General features: G+C 45.6%; 2 protein-coding genes across 2 annotated transcripts; one reads left to right on the top strand and one right to left on the bottom strand.

Annotated features, from left to right (window-relative positions):
* The first annotated feature begins 267 nt into the window (after positions 1-267).
* On the top strand, positions 268-10,039 carry rab4b (RAB4B, member RAS oncogene family). Its single transcript, XM_076036131.1, has 7 exons — positions 268-538; positions 4,175-4,255; positions 4,922-5,036; positions 5,122-5,184; positions 6,258-6,412; positions 6,576-6,671; positions 7,507-10,039. The coding sequence occupies exons 1-7, from the start codon at positions 523-525 to the stop codon at positions 7,620-7,622; spliced, it is 642 nt and encodes a 213-aa protein (XP_075892246.1). The 5' UTR covers positions 268-522; the 3' UTR covers positions 7,623-10,039.
* A 1,198-nt stretch (positions 10,040-11,237) lies between these two features.
* Positions 11,238-15,739, bottom strand: ap2s1 (adaptor related protein complex 2 subunit sigma 1). Its single transcript, XM_076036129.1, has 5 exons — positions 15,581-15,739; positions 14,905-15,054; positions 14,317-14,430; positions 13,214-13,273; positions 11,238-12,379 (listed from the first exon to the last, which is right to left on the bottom strand). The coding sequence occupies exons 1-5, from the start codon at positions 15,581-15,583 to the stop codon at positions 12,278-12,280; spliced, it is 429 nt and encodes a 142-aa protein (XP_075892244.1). The 5' UTR covers positions 15,584-15,739; the 3' UTR covers positions 11,238-12,277.
* Positions 15,740-17,614: the final 1,875 nt, after the last annotated feature.

Raw genomic sequence — 17,614 nt, 5'->3', positions numbered from 1 at the left:
CATTCTTGACGACATTGATAAAAATACAAATTTAATATAAAAAATAAATAAATATGGCTCCATTTTTTTCCCCCATAATTGACAGTTGTGCTAACGCTTGTAAATATGCATAAATGACCAACTTTACAAGCCTCTAGCACCATCACAAATTATCTGTTGATTGACAGAATGAAAAGTTAGTTTTGACCACGTCTCTTCCCCCCAAAAGACCCATTTTTCCGGGTAGGTCACGTCCAGCACGTCTACTCCTCGCGACAAATATCCCACCCGGGCAGTGACACCCGAATGCACCGCGAGAGGACGGATGACGTAAGACGCAGCAGCAGCAGCAGCCGTGTTTGGTTGTGTGGTCGCTCGGAGCAAAGAAAGCTAGTAGGAAGGGATCAAGGAGGAAAGCTCCGGTAGCATCGCAGATAAACACCCCGCCGGAGAGGTGTGAACGCGGCGAGCACACGGCTGTCACGGCGGGCAGAGAACAGACAGAAAGAGCCGACTTGAGTCCTTCACGCGGCGAGGGTCGACATGTCTGAGACATACGGTATGTTTAAGCGGAGGGACACCCCTGGAAGTCGGTTCTAGACACACACACACACACACACACACACACACACACACACACACACACACACACACACACACACACACCCCGCCGTGATGTGACAAGCCGTCTTTGCTGGCTAGGCTAACGCCGCTAGCCCCAGCAGGCAGGAGCTGCCACCTCAGCCTTGTCTGCGAGCGGTTAATGGGTGATAAACGCACGTTAGCTGCGCGACAGTCGCGTTTAGCTGCTTTGTGTCGGGCGTTTTAAGTGACACTTCTCACTTCCGAGAATGTCACTGTGGCGCGGCTTCTCACGCTTCCGATTAGAAGATGGTGTCAGCGTTGCGTTTCCAGGTAGCTCGTTAGTCAAATATTGGCCATAGACAGCCGCCAGACTGTGCTGTTGATTTGGGCTTTGTGCTAAAGCAGGTCTGATGACTTCTCCTGCTTCTGCAGTTTCACATTCAGGTTTGGTGGAGTTTGTGTTTACTTTGAGGATAGTTGCCAACCTCTAGGCCTCAAAGGAGGAAGTTGGGCAGCTTGGGCTCGTCATCAGGCTGTGTCTCTGTCACCTGTGGAACAGCAGCTGTTCTAACGCACTGCTGCCGGAAAACGCTTCTATTCCCACCAGGCAGACTACAACTTTTTGGTTGGTTTTTTTGCATTTCAGACACACCTGGAGACTTACTGCATGAATAGATTTGATGTACAGTGGTCCAGTGGTTTTCAAAGTGTGTCCAGGAATGACAAGTGGTCGAGAGATTTCGAGAGAGGTTCAGTTTCATTTAAAAAAAAAAAAAAAAAAAAAATGTAATAAGTCATATGAGGACGTAGCCTTTGACAGATTTGGTCATGGATTATGCCCAATCTTTCTAGGTGGTAGGCCCCGGAACGAACCACAGTATTTGATGGTCACTGTAGGCAGATTGAAAAGACCTTTGGCTTCAATAGGTTTGGGGATCACAGCTGTAACCAGTCACCATGGTCTCAGACAGACGAGTCATAGCAATCTGCACAAATGCCTCTAACATGACTGTGCCTGATAGCATCAGCAGCACAATGGGCCCCGACACCCTCGTACCAGTCGTTATGAAATTGCTCACTTCCATCCTCCTCCTCTGCTGCTGCTGCTGCTGCTTCTCTCTCCCTCCCTCCATCTGTTTCCTCCCATGCCCTCTCCTCCCGGTCCTCAAATGAAACTTGATCCCTGTGCGCCGTCTCTGCCTACAAGTGCGAGGGCTAATGGGAGCTATAATAACCTTTCATTGATTTCTGTCTCCACTGCTGCTGTCCTCTGTAGCAACAGCGGCAGCAGTAGTAGTGGCACAAAACATTGCCAGCACCGTGAGCGCAGGTTAAGTGGTCTCCGATGGGATGCAGATGAAAGTGTTGGTATAATCCTTGACTTGTATTGTGATTTGGTATCATGAAATGTTTTAGTTACATATATATGTATATGTATATATATGTATATGTATATATGTTTATATGTATATGTATATAAAAAATACATATATTCAATTTCATTTAGTTTTAACCATGAGTGACAGGAAGTTGACTTTTTAACTCTCTCTCACCCATCAAACAAACCCCAACAACAGTGGGTTTTTTTAGTCTGTCTTAAGATTTTAATTGAATTTCAGAGCCAACTCAACTTCCTTTGTGCCAGTCAGTCTAGATGGTGTTTTCCCACTCAAACAATAACCTGAAGCAGCACCAATTTTGGGTCTGGACAGCAGGCATCGGTTCACTTTACAGGCTCTGGCAAGACTTCCAAAGTTGCATGGCAGCCGATAGATGGATATGAGGTGCAACCAATCAGGGAATGTTCCCTCTGCCCTGCCAGGTTACATCATCCATGTTTAAGTCACGTTACTTCATTCGTCTCAGACGTTCTCCCATGTGACCCTGATGTGATATGCTGCTGCTGCTGCTGCTGCTGCTGCTGCTGCTGCTGCTGCTGCTGCTGCAAAAGTAATCAGCATTAATAAAGCGCATAAGGTTGGCAATTGATTTCTGTATTTTCCAATTAATTTCTTTAAATATCAAGCCAATCTGTTTTTTCAAAAAGAAAAAAAAAATAATAAAGCTCTTGTCTCAGTCTCAACATTGATTTTTGCGTGTGTGTTCATATCACACGTGGCAGACTTGATTCCCAGTGTCTAATCCCCTCAGTCTACACGGCCTTCTGTGGGTCTCTCGCTGCGTTCCTGGAGGGCGTCTCACACATCTTCAGGTGCCCTTGTGCACTCTGCCGCCAGATTAGAAGACACGTCAGGCCTGAACTCCTGGACCCCGAGCGTGTCGGAGCGTTGCGTGTGGCACAAGCCCAACGCCGATAAGAGCCGTTAGCGCGCGCTCCCCTGGGCTATTTAATATTGTATGCCGTAAAGAGTACAACAGCATGAAAGCGCTGAGGTTGAGCAGCGGGCTGAGGGTAGCCGCCGAGTTGCCTCTCCGCTCCGTAAAGATGAAGAGGAGACGCATTGACGGCTCGATAGTGGCGAAGCGGAAGCCGAGCGCGGCCCGGCGAGCGTTTGATCCCCGCCGGGCCGCGCTCGCCCGTCACCGCCGTTTGACTTTTAACAGCCTCGCTCTGCTTTTGCGGCCGCCGCTTCTGCTGTTACCTTGAACCTGACCTCCAATGCGTGCTGCTTGAGAAAACAGCGGCTTCGTCAAACAAGGGCGTAGGATGATGCCGCCGCCGTGGCGTGCGACACCGCGAGCGCCGTCATAATAGAGCTCGGTGCCACGTAACCAAAGATCTCGCAGAGATCAGTCTCACCCACGCCCACGTTCCTGTTGACCCAAGCGAAGCGGCACAGCGTGTTCACCTCGCCGCTAATCTCTGCACTCGTCACTAATCATTTGCCAGGTTGCCGTTTTTACCCCTCAGCCGTCGCAGTCGCAGCAGCCCGACTTTGAGGCCGCGTTCAGACCGGCGGCCAAAATCCGATTTTAAGCCCACCCAGATTGAAACCGGATGGCTCTTTTGTAGTCTGAACAGTCACAAACCACATCGAATCGGATTCGAGACCACCTTCTGCAGGTAGTTTCATCGCATTCGGACAGATGCGTCTCAGTCTGAACGGCTCCAAACACACCGATGGGTTTTGTTCCGATGGGCCATTCCAGGTGCGGAGCCGTAACGTAATGGAACAGACAGAAGGAGTGGAAATCAGCAGTCCCTGGACAGAGGAGGAAACTCATTGGCTCATCAGTTTGTGGGGAGATAATGTAGCTCCATTCAAGCCAAGCTCTCGTGGCAATTCTATGACGTCGCACACTGCGCATGCTGGACGACGCCTCCGCTCCGACGTCATTGCTACAGTGCCAGATCCCATTTGGACACTTGCTAAAACCAGTGCGGACAGTCAGCCCTAAAGATCGGATTTGAGAAGGAATCTGATTTGAATCGGATTCGCCTGCAGTCTGAACGCAGCCCAAATTCCAGGGCCGAGGCAAACGATGGCTCGCTCCGTCGCGGCCGAGGAAATTTCCCAGAGTTCCACCATTTCTGTGGATAAAGTGGAAGTGGAAGTAAAAAATAGCATTGAGAGGAAAACTGAGGATTTCACCCTGACGCCGGTGTTGTTGACATCTCTCTCTGTTGCCCCTCTCCAACCGCTTTCAGACTTCCTGTTCAAGTTCCTCGTCATCGGCAGCGCCGGGACGGGGAAGTCCTGCCTCCTCCATCAGTTCATCGAGAACAAGTGTGAGTTCCCCCTCCCACGCCTCTATGTGTTCGACTCGCAGCGGAACGTTGTATCAGCGGGAAGGCTTTCGCTCTTCAAAGTGATGGACGAAACTGTTTGAGCCGGCAAGCCGAAGGCGAGAAGGAAAGAAATGTCAATATTTTCACATTCTGGGGTAGCTAATTATTAAGCTCAAAAAACTACAACGCGTGCGCTCCGCAGTCTGACGTGGAAGCAGACGTCCCGCATTGTTTAAAGCCAGGTTATATTTTATTAAAACAGTTTGGCTCTGTTGTGTTTTCTCCTCTTGTTTCCTGGCAAATGGAATTAAAATACCAAAATGTAACATTGGCTTTGAAAGTTGAGGTCAGTCTATTTACCTCTGACTAAAATGAAACATTTCAAAAAGTAAATTATTGCCAAACTACAATTCTTAGCTTTTTTTTTTAGACCTGCAATTCAGTCATTTAGCTTCTCCAAAACATTTAGTCATTTCATCAACTGTAAACAGAAGATGTTGATGTATAACCTCAGGCCATAACTGGTCAGCTAATGTAAATGTCAACATGTTGAAGTTTAAAAAATATATATATATATATTTACCTCCTCTGTCAGTAGAAGACGATGGAAACATGTTAATGAGTCAGTGTGCCCCACCCTCTGTCTGTCTGTCTGTGCTTGTGCAGTCAAACAGGACTCCAACCACACTATCGGCGTGGAGTTTGGCTCCCGGGTGGTCAACGTCGGCGGGAAGACTGTCAAACTGCAGATCTGGGACACCGCCGGGCAGGAGCGATTCCGGTAGGATCACAACCCCTGTGCACTACCGCTGTGTTCAAAGGCAGCGGCTCTCGGGTCGGTCTAACCCCTGGGTCTCTGCCAACAGCTCCGTCACACGCAGCTACTACCGAGGAGCCGCTGGAGCACTGCTGGTTTACGACATTACCAGGTAAACCGGTCGCGTCGGCACTTCCTCCATTTTTGAAGCGCAAGATGAGATGTGAGGGGAGGCGGAAGGCAGGTAGAAATCCAGAGAGTAGCAGCTCGTAACAGGAAGTGACACCAGGCAAGTGTAGAGGGAAGTGGGCGGAGAGGAGGTGGGTAACGGGAGGAAGTGGGAGAAGAGAAAGTAGATCAGAGAAGGAAGTGGAAGAAGAGAGAGTGGGTAACGGGAGAAAGTGGGAGACGGAGACGTGGGCGTCTGAGCAGGAGGAGCAGGACGGCGGACGTGACCGGACTGAAGCCGAGGCAACACGAGCGAGCGCTGACGCCATGCTTGGCTGTTAGCTGGAGCAGCTGTTTGCTATTATCCTGAGGACCCACACCCTGCTGTTCACCTCCCCCTGCCCTGCCCTGCCCTGCCTCCATGGCTTAAACCTCTGAGGTGACATCATGGCCTAAAACGCTCCTATAAACCCCATCCTGAATCCGGTCCGTCACCGCGAGAAACGCAATGCCATTCTCACTGGAGGGTTGTTTTTTTTCACCCTGCTAACTCTGAGTTTGTTCACACGCACAGAAAGTGTGAGGCAATGATTTAGTTCTGTATGTCGTTCAATCTGCAGGACCTAAATGTCACCTGTAAAAACCTGAGGTGATTGGTAAAGATTCCCTACAATCATTACAAGCTCACAAACTCTGTCACCGTAGACTTGCGTGGTGTTAAAAGTAGCCCTGATATTTTTGCTTTATGCTTTATTTAAATCTGTTGGAGTGCAAAGTAAATTTAACCAGCGTTTTTCCTCAGTGCGTGTCTCCGGCCTGTCAGTGCACACCCAGAAAAGGAAAAACACAATCTTTTGTTTTCAGAGCTTGTGCTAAAACACATTTTGTTTTTAAATCAGCCCTTTGTGATGTCACAAATGGCACTGATAACTCTACTTTGCCTGGTGTTTATTCTGAAAATTCCCTCCTGGCTACCTTAGTGTTGTGTTTTGTGGTTTAACTTGGTTTAAATACTCACCTACTGGTTGACTCGCCGAATGAAATGTAAGACATAAGTTCAACCCTCCCGTCTCCTAGCCGGGAGACGTACAACGCCCTCACCAACTGGCTGACGGACGCGCGCACGCTGGCGAGCCCCAACATCATCATTATCCTTTGTGGCAACAAGAAAGACCTGGACGCGGACAGAGAGGTGACCTTCCTGGAGGCGTCGCGCTTCGCTCAGGAGAACGGTAACTGATGTCAAACCGCCGCCGCTTTTCAAATCTTTCCCTTTCATATTTTCTCCCTGTCATCCCGCGTGCTCGCCTTGCATTATGCATGACCCCCGCCCGCCCCCCTACTGTGCGTGCGTGCGCGTGTTTTTAATCTTTCGCCGTACGTCGTTCCGCGCAGAGCTGATGTTCCTGGAGACCAGCGCCCTGACTGGAGAGAACGTGGAGGAGGGTTTCCTCAAGTGTGCCCGCACCATCCTCAACAAGATAGACTCAGGTACACAGGTCTTCGCTCGCACCTTCTCAGTCGTTGGGAGTATGATGAACTTCCGAGTTCAATGGGCAAAGAGATGCGAAAAATGCAAATTTCTTTCGGGCATTTTTTTCCTGGACACGCTAAAACCGCCAGGCGAACATGCGTATAAAGTTTGCTAGGTAAATGAAGTTTGGGGCTCTTTCTTTCGCCCCGAAGGAGAAACGATGGAGTCGACTACATCCTCAAGTGATGACGTCCTGGTGATGGTTGAATTAAAAAAAGAAAAAGAACAGAAGTCTTTGGGTTCACCCAATATTGTTCGAAGAGCAAGCGGTGCTTACAAACAGTGTTTCCGAACACGTTATTTAAGCTCCTGTTGCCATAAAAAAAAATCTTTTGGGTGTGCTGATCATTTAGACAGCTTTTCGGAACAGATTTAAACAAAAGAATGAAAGATGTGATGTTTTTTTTTTTTTAAGTGTGGCGACCGAGAAGTTTTGTTTCACGTGTGGAAAACGAAGCAGTGAAATTTCGCCAGTACTTCAGAATGTCTGTCGGACAAATTTGAAGGACTGCTCCGTCAACTGGCTCCACGTTTGCAGAGGGAGACAACAAATTGCCAAAGTTTTGATGTGGCGTCATCGATCATCCAACATCATTTTGATTAGTCAGAGGTCCGGCGTTCGCCATTTGGCCTCCGCAAAATTCGACACCAGCGAAAAAGTAACGTGGCGGCTTTGTCGCTCTGTGGAATTCGCTGCCAGTGTGTAAGGACCGTAGGAAGGAGAAATAAGATATTTACATGTAAACAGTTGGACTTTGTTTGTTTTGTTGTGTGTGTGTGTGTGTCACACAGGTGAGCTGGACCCAGAGAGGATGGGCTCAGGCATCCAGTACGGAGACGCCTCCCTGAGGCAGCTGCGACAGCCCCGCGGCACCAGCACACAGAACAAGCAGCCGTGTAACTGCTAGGGTTCGGAGGGGGGGCCCGAGCCACACCCCCTGCCCACACAGCCAGGACCCCCGCCCGCCTGCAGGTAACTGACCTGGGATCAGCCCCGGCTGGAACAGGAAGCGCTGCTCTGTCAGTTGACAAATGTTGCTCGTGCGGTTATTCCCTCCTGAACACACACTGGCATTAGCTCAGCGCTAGCTCCATAGCAGGCTAACTTGAGAGCGTCTACGTCCTCAGTGCTGCTTGAGAGCTCAATTGTTCCTGTTGTTTCTCTCCCCCAAACTGCAGCTCCAGGTGCTTCAGGGTGTGTGAGACCGTTCTGTCTTTCCGCAGTCTCACACACCCTCGGATCACCTGCGCCAAGCGGTCGGCGAGATCGGACCGCCCGCAGCGCCTTCGGCCCCTGCGTCCGGGCACGGGAAGCCCCTCGGCGTGACGACGGCGGGAGCACGAAGAGGAGGGAACCCCCTCCTTCCGCGCAGGAGGAAGGTGGTTTCCTCGGTGCCTTACCAGACGAAGGCTGCGCTCGGGCCGCCCACCCCGCCGCCGTTTTATCTCCGCTCCCTCACCCTGGATTTTAGACGCACAACGCTTCCTACTTCTCCCCATCTCTGTTTCCAAATGATCGGTATGCCGCTCCCGCGCATCTGTCGGCCTCTGCAGGTGTTTCCAATCGTTCGTTTGATCTGCTGTGCGACCTTTAACGCCCCTCAACGCCCCGATGTCTATTTTTTTATTATCGATTATTTAAACTGCGTCCAGCTGGTCGTTCCTGGTAAACATGGAGTGATTAGAATTACTGTAAATAAAGGGGGGAAAGAGGGACAAAATACAATCTTAAGTCAGAGCAATCTATGTCCAGTCGTGTAAAAAGAAAGACGAAGAGGAAGATTCCAGAGGGCCAGAAAAAAAAAACACAGCTATTATTTTAAGTCCCATTATAAGAAGTCAATAGGCTATTGGTCCCTGGGATGGAATCTTCCAACTCTGGGTTCTGATGTTCTACTTTTTGTCCATTAGGGGGCATTAATGTAAAACAGTTGAAGAACCACGTTTTTTTTTTGTTGTTGTTGTTGTTGGTTGGCCTTCACTCTACATCCACTCAGAGTGGATTTAAAGCACAAAAAAACAAAAACATTTTCGCTGTCATGTGATCAAGTGTGGCCCTGTCGACGTGTTCAGGTCTAAAATGTGTCTGCCAGTCTGTCCTTGGCTGACTGACTGGGCTCCTCTCCCATTTTCTTCTTATCCCCTTGTTCGTTCATTTGGACGTCAAAACAAGTGTGATTGCCTTGGAGGGAAGAAAAAAAAAAAAAAAAGTCTGACATCTTTGCTCCGGGACGTTCAGTCTCCTGACCGAGGCAGACGCGGAGCTCTGCGTGGGCCGCAGTGACAAACGGGGAGTTTCCCTTTTTTTGTTTGTTTGTTTGTAAACACTGACAGCTCGGTTGGTCGCGCATCGGACGGAGAACTGGGTCACGAGGGTTTTGTTTTTTTTAAAGAAAGAAAATAAAGTTTGAACTCCCGCCCTGCTGTTGAGTTGATGGCACTGTCTCTGTGTGAAGCACTGAGAGGAGGAGGAGGAGGAGGAGGCGGCGGCGTCGACCCGAGCACGAGATCCAAACAAACCAAAAACAAACCTCCCTCAGTCTCCTGCAGCGTTACAGGACGTCCTCGAGTGTAAACTCTTTATCTGTCAGAGGGGCGAGTGAAACATCACGTTAAAGTGGGGGACATGACAGTGATGAAATATATACATATGATATACATATATATATAAATGGTACATTAAAAAAAAAAAAAGTAGTTTTCATGAAAACAAATGGCATCATGTTACCGTTTGCCTCTTTCTGCAAGTGCACTTTTACTTTTGAATTTTCATGTTTCTGTTCATACGCTGCAACTGCATATTGTCGGTTATATTTCACTCTAGCATTTTGATTTGATTTAAAAAAAAAAAATTATATTTAAAAAAAACAACGACAACTTTAACTGCAGATATTGCAGATTTCTTGCCAAATAACAACTGAGGTCTCTCTCTATTTGATACCTGCGCGCCACTTGTTTGCGCTCCTCGCTGAAAAGTCGCTCAGCTCCCGGGACACTTTGAGCAGCGACTCACGTTAACAACCTGACAATATTGCGTTCAGCCTGCAGGACCCTTCCTCGCGAGGAGGCAGAGTGAGCTCACGTTCAGCTCCTTGTATTTACTGTACAGTCTACGGCGGGCACTCACTCCTCGAAGGGAAGGGGTCTTTTCAACTCAGTCTTGCCAACTCAGTTGTTACTTGGTAATAAATTGTTCAATCATTCGCCCAAATCCTACTGTACATCCTCACTGTAAATAAGAGTTGTCTATTGTCAAGAGTGACTGTTGCTCATCGATTGTAATGAATATGCAATTCCCGAGTAAACTGCTTGTTTTTTCAGTTAAGCCCTCGTCTTGTGGACTTTGTTGCAGCTACCTTGTGTCTAACACGCTTTTGTTCAACCGCAGTCTAACCTGAATATAGATTGCAGTTATTTTCCACCATTTATTACTATTATTATTATTATTATTATTATTATTATTATTATTATTATTTTCCCCCCCTCAGCCACAAGTCGGAACGTATCCGGTTTATACGGACCAGCTGACATAACTGAAGCCTGAAATCGAACCATCGGCTCTGATTTATTCAGTGCTCTTTCCTCTCTACGGTCCAGTCACTTCTCAGCCGGCCAGTCAGGGTGAGGTTAGGATATCTGAAGGCTGGTATGATGAAGAGTAAATGCCCTCCGCGTCCAATCGTGTGGATTAATGTTCCCTGGTCGATGGAGCAGCGGCCGGAGTGCCTCAATGTAGCTGAAGTGGATACATGGACTGACGCATTGATTCTGGGCAGCCACTTTTAGATTGACTTCCTGATGATCCAGCGTTTCGCCACTAGATGGCGGCAAAGTGCTTAAAAGACAACGCCAACCCTGTTGCCTTTGGAAGTGCTGCAGAGTGAGTAGGTTCTGTGCTGTTTAGTCGACGTGCACGTCTCGTCACATCAGATGTATGTAAATATTTAGCGACTCCACAATGTAATATAGTCACGAACTTTGTATGTGCCTATGCTTTGCAGTGTTTCAGGGCGCATATCGTCACTGATTAGGCAGGCCAGCATTAAGATGGTCTGCTAGACCTGCCACATTATCACTGGGTGTGGCCAGAGTCCATATGAAGTCATTACGCAAAGCCGTAGAGTATTTCACTTCATCAAGATTACACGTGCTTAAAATCCTTGTCTATAAATAAACAGTAGGTTCTACTTTTCATGTTACTGCCCTCACTAGGTAAGACCGTTATTGATATATATTATTATTATGAACACACGAGTCATATTTCTGTTCCTTTTTATTTACATACAATGGGTCCTTTAATTGCAGGTGACTGACAGAAACATTTATTCTCGAATCAAACTCACATTGACATTTAAGGAATGAGTAAGTATCATTTGCATTTTTTTAAAAAAAGAAAAGAAAAGAAAATCAATAAAAAGTTCTGCAACAGTCAAGTTGAACTGCTGCCTGGTGAAATGAGCACCAGAAGGTTTAAAGTTCATGGGTTTTGCTATTTATTTTTATTTATTCATTTTTTCGAGCGAGAGAGAGAGAGTTAAAAGTTCATTAACGTGACGCCAAATAGATTTAGTGATGAGACCACACACACACACACGCACATACATACTGAGCAAGACGCACTCCGTCTGGAATGAGCAAGTTACTCCCACAATATTCAACATAGGCGTGATGCACTGTATGAAACACCACATGAAGCAAACTTCACAGTACTGCTACACGTCAAACATACATGGTATTGTTTCTTTAGGTCTTTTACGTCTGGGGTGTAGTTGCCGTTTAGTGTCACCAACAAGCACCAATAAATGCACGTACTGCAACTCTTTGCCAAATGGTACAATAGCTAAAACACAATCACAACGGGGCAGAGAGCGTGCGATCCCACTGGGCTAATGTGAGAGGCGGCCCGACCTGGGCTGGGTCGCCATAACACATTGCCAAAACTGCACTCCTGTCCTGAGCACACTGCGTCCCATGTGAACCTGCCGCAGCGGGTCAATTGCTCTGGAGGGCTTTCCAGCGCTGGGCTCGCCCGCCCGCCCGCCCACCCTGCCACCCTGATATAGAGAGACAAGCGCAAGGTGTCGGCAGCTGTTGATGTGGATTTATGGGGCTGGCTGTGAGGCTGCGGCGAGTGCTTGATTGCTTGTTATCGGTGCGCTCCCTTCACTCTTAACGTGGTGCTTGTTGGTTACAGTAGTGCCATTAAACGAGGGAAGACTGATGAATGGGGAAGGATGGGACAGAGGGAGGGTATAAAGGGAGGGTAATAAAGGGTTACTACATGGAAAAACTAAATTCTTTTAACTTCCATACTGGCTGCAAATAAGTTGTTAAAACATTGAAATGTAAAGCCGTGGATAGCTGCTATGACAAACAGACTGAACTTCTGCTTTTAATATCCATATGTAAACAATATTGCGCATTTCTACTAAAACCCTCAGCAGGGAGCGGGCCCTCCTGAGTGATGGTAACGTGGGTGGGCGGGGGCGGTAGGATTGAGTTTGGGGTGCCGGGGCAGCCGAGTGGCGGGCGGGCAGGTGGAGGGAGAAGATGGCCGGCGTTTCTACTCCAGCGACTGGAGCATGAGGAGCTGCTTGAGGACCTTGGTCTGACTGGTCTCCCTGATCTCCCCCGCCAGGAACATCTCGTCCACCACCGTGTACACCTTGGGACACAGGAAGTGCGTTATCGAGGGCAGGAAATGAGAAGACGGCGGTAAAGCAGGGCTGGAGCGCCGCAGCGCGGGCACACACATGGCTTTGTTTCCTCAACCGCACGGGGTTAGGAGGGGTTGGGTTTCCTGGAAAAATGTGCTCGACAATGGCAGTCATCATGTAGCCTGTGGTCACCATTAGCCGAGCCCGCGTTTGAGTCATCCCGGGCTAAAAATAGCCACCAAGGCACTAAATATACAGGCTGAGATTGCTACACATGGAGCTATGTGTTGCTATGTGCTGTGGCGTGAATCAATCTGTGCTGACACACGACAACGTCGAGTGCGTTAAATAGACTTGACCGAGAAAAGGACAACAGCCATGACTCAAATTAAACAGGGTATTTTATAATTACGTCAAGTCATGATTTTTTTAAAGCGCAGATCAAATGGCTGAGATAGTGGCAGAATGCTGCTTCTGTGTTCCCACTGAGTTGGGAGTCAGTGAGTAACACAAAGCTTAACTGATCGGAATATTTTCTGTACCACAGTTAAAAAGAACTTGTTGAGATGAAGAATTCTGGTGCAATTTATAAACAGCAGCATTGAGCACCTGTTAAACGGGAGCTTAAAGCAGTACAAAAAAAAAAGTTAAAAAGCACATTTTATTCAAATAAAATGTCACATTACACTAAGACTTCCTTTTGCTACACGTGCACATTAAAAAAAAAAAACTAAATTTTTTTTTTCTTTTTTCTTTTAACATTCTTTTGAGTCTAATTTGACAGAACAGGAACATCAAGTGCAACAACAATCTGTCATGGTTGAAGTAATTCATGAACCTACCTTGTAGAAGTTGAACACAAGGTCCAGTTCACACACGTTGTGGAAATACTCATTCAGCACCTTAAAAGCCAAAGAGGACGCCATAAGCCATTTTTTCACTTCCAGGACTTCGGCTCAAACATTGAATTAAATTTGTAAATTTTATTTTCATTTTTTTCTTATTTGAAATGTACATATGTTTTTCTTTTCATCTATTTTTGTGTTTAGTTGTTGTCTCTGTAACTCTAATGTGGTCCAGCAGGTCTCACTGAACTTAGTCCCTTATAATGATGACATCAAAAAAACTTTATTTTTCATTATTTTTATTTTGTACTGCAGTTCAGATTCTATCAGTTCTATTTCTCACCTCTCTGTCTCTTTCAGTTCAGAGGCTAAACAATATAAAGTGGCATTAAAGATTTCTGGGCGGCACAATTAAAGTATTTTCAACACAAACAAACTGAAACTTGTTTGTCTGTCGGCAGCCAATATCAACAACATAACCAATGTTTGCTTTAATAAGGGGCTTCAAACCTGTTTTCCAAAACATCTCAAGATAAAAAGATTCATGTACGGACAAACAAAATAGATGTTAGAGTTTTGACGTCACACACCCACAATGCCTGTGGGTAAAGCATTAGTTTTAAGCCGTGTATTCTCTGAAAACCAATTTTCTGAACTGCGGTAGTACACCAAAGGAAAAGCCTATTAACATGTCATTTCACTTTTGACAAGTTGTATTCTGACTTTCATCCAGCGGAGCGCAATTTACTTTTCAATCATGAAAGTAAATTGGTTGACAAGACGTTAACATTATTAGGTCCAAATATCATCAGCACTTGTGTCATTTAGGGTGAACCTGTGGAACGGTTGTGACGAGGAATTAAAAAATGTGAACTTCACTTTGCGTATTAAAAAGAGTGTTTCAAAACAAGATGGTAAACAAATGTAAAACCCAGGAATGATGAGCCTGTTTAGGAAAATTACATAGAACCTTTTGTTTTTAATGTTTTGTTCATACATGGACTGTTTAAAAATGAGCCGCTTACATGATATGTACTTTGTTATCTGTTTGTTTGCTTATGTACAATTATGACCAAATAAACTAAACTAATGTGATTTACCTCGACAAAGTTGTGGATTCCTTCGAGGTATGCCAAGTTGTTGTCGGTCACGTCCACGCAAATACAGAAGTACAGACCGGCATAGCGTCTGTAGATGATCTTGAAGTTCCTGAACTGTGAAAACAGAAAACATTTTTTTGAAAACGCTGTCAAACCATTATGACGATTAGAGATTTACACGATTTACACTGCACGGCTGTTGATGCATCAACAGCAAAAGCTGCAAAATACAGTCACGCTACAAGACAAACTATCAATCAAGGCCGGTCAACACAAATCAGTCATCAAAAAGCTTGGCTGTTGGTTGATGCACAGGAAAGAGATTTAATGTCTTTAGCAACAGAAAACACCATATTGATTTAATTTCAAAACATATTCACCATATATATATATTATAACTTGAATCAAAAGAACAGCAGACAAAAAAAATTGCATCTCTCTACAATACCTGAAACACATCCTATGTGAAGCACTTTAGCTGATTTCATTATGTGCATGTATTCCTTGGAGTTGGACCTGTTACCCAGGTAATGTACAAGGATGTTCAGTTTCTGGTACCGTCTCATAAAACACTGACTCGTCCCTTACCTCGACAAAGTTGGTGTGTTTGGCGTCCCTGACCGTGACCACAGCGTGGACTTCCTCTATCAACTTCTGTTTCTCGTCGTCATCGAATTGCATGTACCATTTGGCCAGTCGCGTCTTGCCCGCTCGGTTCTGAATGAGGATGAAGCGGATCTAGAGAACACAGAAGAAAGAAGCAGACGCAACATTTAACAGGCGGCTATTGCCACAAGTCTTTCTGACTATATGGCGAGGCTTTGCCAACCAGCAGCCATAATTTTTTAAACACAACGCTAGGAATTTGTAATAACCTTCAAGAAATTGTAATAACGTACCCCTGGTAAACGATTATATCCAGCAACATTTCTAGGCAGCTGGGTCACTCTGACACATTAGAAAGTTAAAAGAACACCGCCGGCATTAGCATTAGCCACTATGTACGTTAAACCTTAATTGAAGCACACCCATCGATTTTGACATCCGACTGGGGAGCCGTTCACAATATTAACATTCGTACTAACCCCGGGGTTGTGTGTCTACGTTGAAACAACCTATTGCATTCACAGTGCGCCGAGATAAATAGCTTTCTAGCTAGCTACCGTTGACCACAGGCTCAATGAAGAGGTTATCTGGCGAACTCTGACATGCTAGCAAGGCTACGAAGAAACAATCGATGAAACAAAGAAATGTGACAGTTTACCATTGTGTTTGGACGAGTTAGGACCTTTGAGGCTCCACAATCAGCACACTCCTTAACAATTAGGCTACAATCTGATAGCGATACATTAGTAATTTTCTTCGATGGTTCGTCCGCTATCTTCCTCAATCTGACAGGAAGCGTAAATTTCGCCTACCCCGGTTGCATTCTGGGCAATGTAGTTTTTGCTGTGGCATTTTGAACACGAAGCTTGGCTCTAGTTACTACAAAGACCAGCGTTCTTTTACGACGTGTCGTGATGAGTCGTGCTTTTGGTCACATGAGAGCGAAAAGGCGTCAGCGCACTGATTTTCCTGTTAGTAAAACAACCACACTATTTTTTTTTTTTAAAAAAATTATTATTATTATTATTATTATTATTATTTTTAACTCAATGTGAATATGATTACGAAATGAGATATTAGACCTTCTCAAATTCCCGACCATTGCCTTTGTTTGTTGTAGCTTTAATTACTGGGTGTCGTGTAAACAATTTAGTTTTTCTTTTTTTTAAGCAAGTAATTTAATACGATATAGTTCTTTATACCTGTTCCTTACTTTGAATCCTAACTAAAGGGAATAAACCACAAGAGTTTCTATGCATCCACGCACCCAAAAGATTGATAACATGGCTATTGATGTGTGTGGGTCATGTTGTTTTTCTGTGCCGAGTCAAGACTCTTTAGGAGTAGAGTTGATAAACTGCTCTGGTAGGGCAGCTGATTCACCACAGAACATTGTCCAGACAGTTTAGACAGCTTGCCTTTCAGAGCGTTCACTGAATCTGGGGAGCCGGAGGGGGATGGGGGATCTGCGATTGTCAGGGATTGCACAACTGTGAGTGGAGGAATGTGCTCACCCCCGGGACCCAGAAATATTTCAGCTGCAAATAAGTGTTGAGGTAGAAGGAAGAAAAGAAAACCAAATGAAACGAAACTGTGGTTCTCTTTTCCATGTAACGCTTACAGCTGTGTTTTTGAGTCTGTCTGTCTTATGAACTGTGTCCAGGATAAGCATGACAAAAGTGGATGTGTCATGATATATGAGTTAAAATAACAATGTTTTCAGAAGAGGCCCAGCCTACGAGTGGAGAGAGTGGTGTGCATAGTGGTGTACATAAGCATACAGAAACCTTGACCCCTAATCATCTGTCTCGGTGCGACTGGGGTTATGTAAATATTGCAAAGAACACAGTGACAAAAGTGATTGGATAGAAGCCTGTGGACTTTTTCAAATGGAGAACTTTGCACCTTGAACCGAGCGACGTGGTTTCCCCCCTCGGTCGATCAAAATTCAAGAGCTGTCAGCACACATTTTACAACTTGTGTGCGCGGTGATATTTTTTTATGATGGTTGTTTCATTTTCACATTTGTGACTTGAGTGCCACCTGACACATTTGTATTGTCTCTTTTGTGTCAGCTACCAGATTTTCACGTCCACATTTGAAAGTTTAATACTGTTAATGTACAGGAAGTATTTGCAGGAGAATGCAGGATTTTCAATTTGCATGCATGACACCATGAACATCTGCTCGTACAAATGTTTTCTTGTTCAGCATTGCCGACATTTCATTGAATCATAACATGGATGTTGGCGTATTGTCTTCTCCAGTATGACTAAAGGCATGAAATCTACTTTAGGGCCCAACAAATTCGTATCAGACTCTGTAGTAATAAAAGCTCTCACATCCTCACAGTAACTCTCTTAAACAGAGCATAGCCCAAGGACAATTCTTTGCGATAATTGATTTTCTATAGAGAGCTGTTGAATATTTCACTGTTCACTGTGAGTAAGTCTTTAAAAAGCAGACCTCTAGTGGATGTACAATAAATCTATTGCCAGCCACGAGCATAAAGCTACTGAGTGACACAATCTATTACATGATGACAAATGTTTTTATGAAAAGTTTGTATTTGCACCCTCTCTGAGTAACTCAATATTGTAATTATTTTGCGATTGGCTTTTGTTTGGCTCAGAAATATCTATGAACAGAAGTTTTCCCTTGCAATTTTTTCTTGCCATCAGTCTGAGTAAAA

Source organism: Nelusetta ayraudi, unplaced genomic scaffold (genome assembly GCF_046127955.1).
Source record: "Nelusetta ayraudi isolate G7.1 ecotype Tasmania unplaced genomic scaffold, CSIRO-AGI_Nayr_v1 ptg000048l, whole genome shotgun sequence".
NCBI lineage: Eukaryota > Metazoa > Chordata > Actinopteri > Tetraodontiformes > Monacanthidae > Nelusetta > Nelusetta ayraudi.
The sequence above is the reverse complement of the archived record's forward strand: the minus strand, read 5'-3'. Positions and strand labels throughout refer to the sequence as shown.

Coding starts and splice junctions, on each gene's coding strand:
- rab4b (XM_076036131.1), top strand. Junction 5,037..5,121: donor GCCGGGCAGGAGCGATTCCG/GTAGGATCACAA, acceptor CTCTGCCAACAG/CTCCGTCACACGCAGCTACT. Junction 5,185..6,257: donor CTGGTTTACGACATTACCAG/GTAAACCGGTCG, acceptor CCCGTCTCCTAG/CCGGGAGACGTACAACGCCC.
- ap2s1 (XM_076036129.1), bottom strand. Junction 14,431..14,904: donor AACACACCAACTTTGTCGAG/GTAAGGGACGAG, acceptor CTGTTTTCACAG/TTCAGGAACTTCAAGATCAT. Junction 12,380..13,213: donor TTGTGTTCAACTTCTACAAG/GTAGGTTCATGA, acceptor CTGTGTCCCAAG/GTGTACACGGTGGTGGACGA.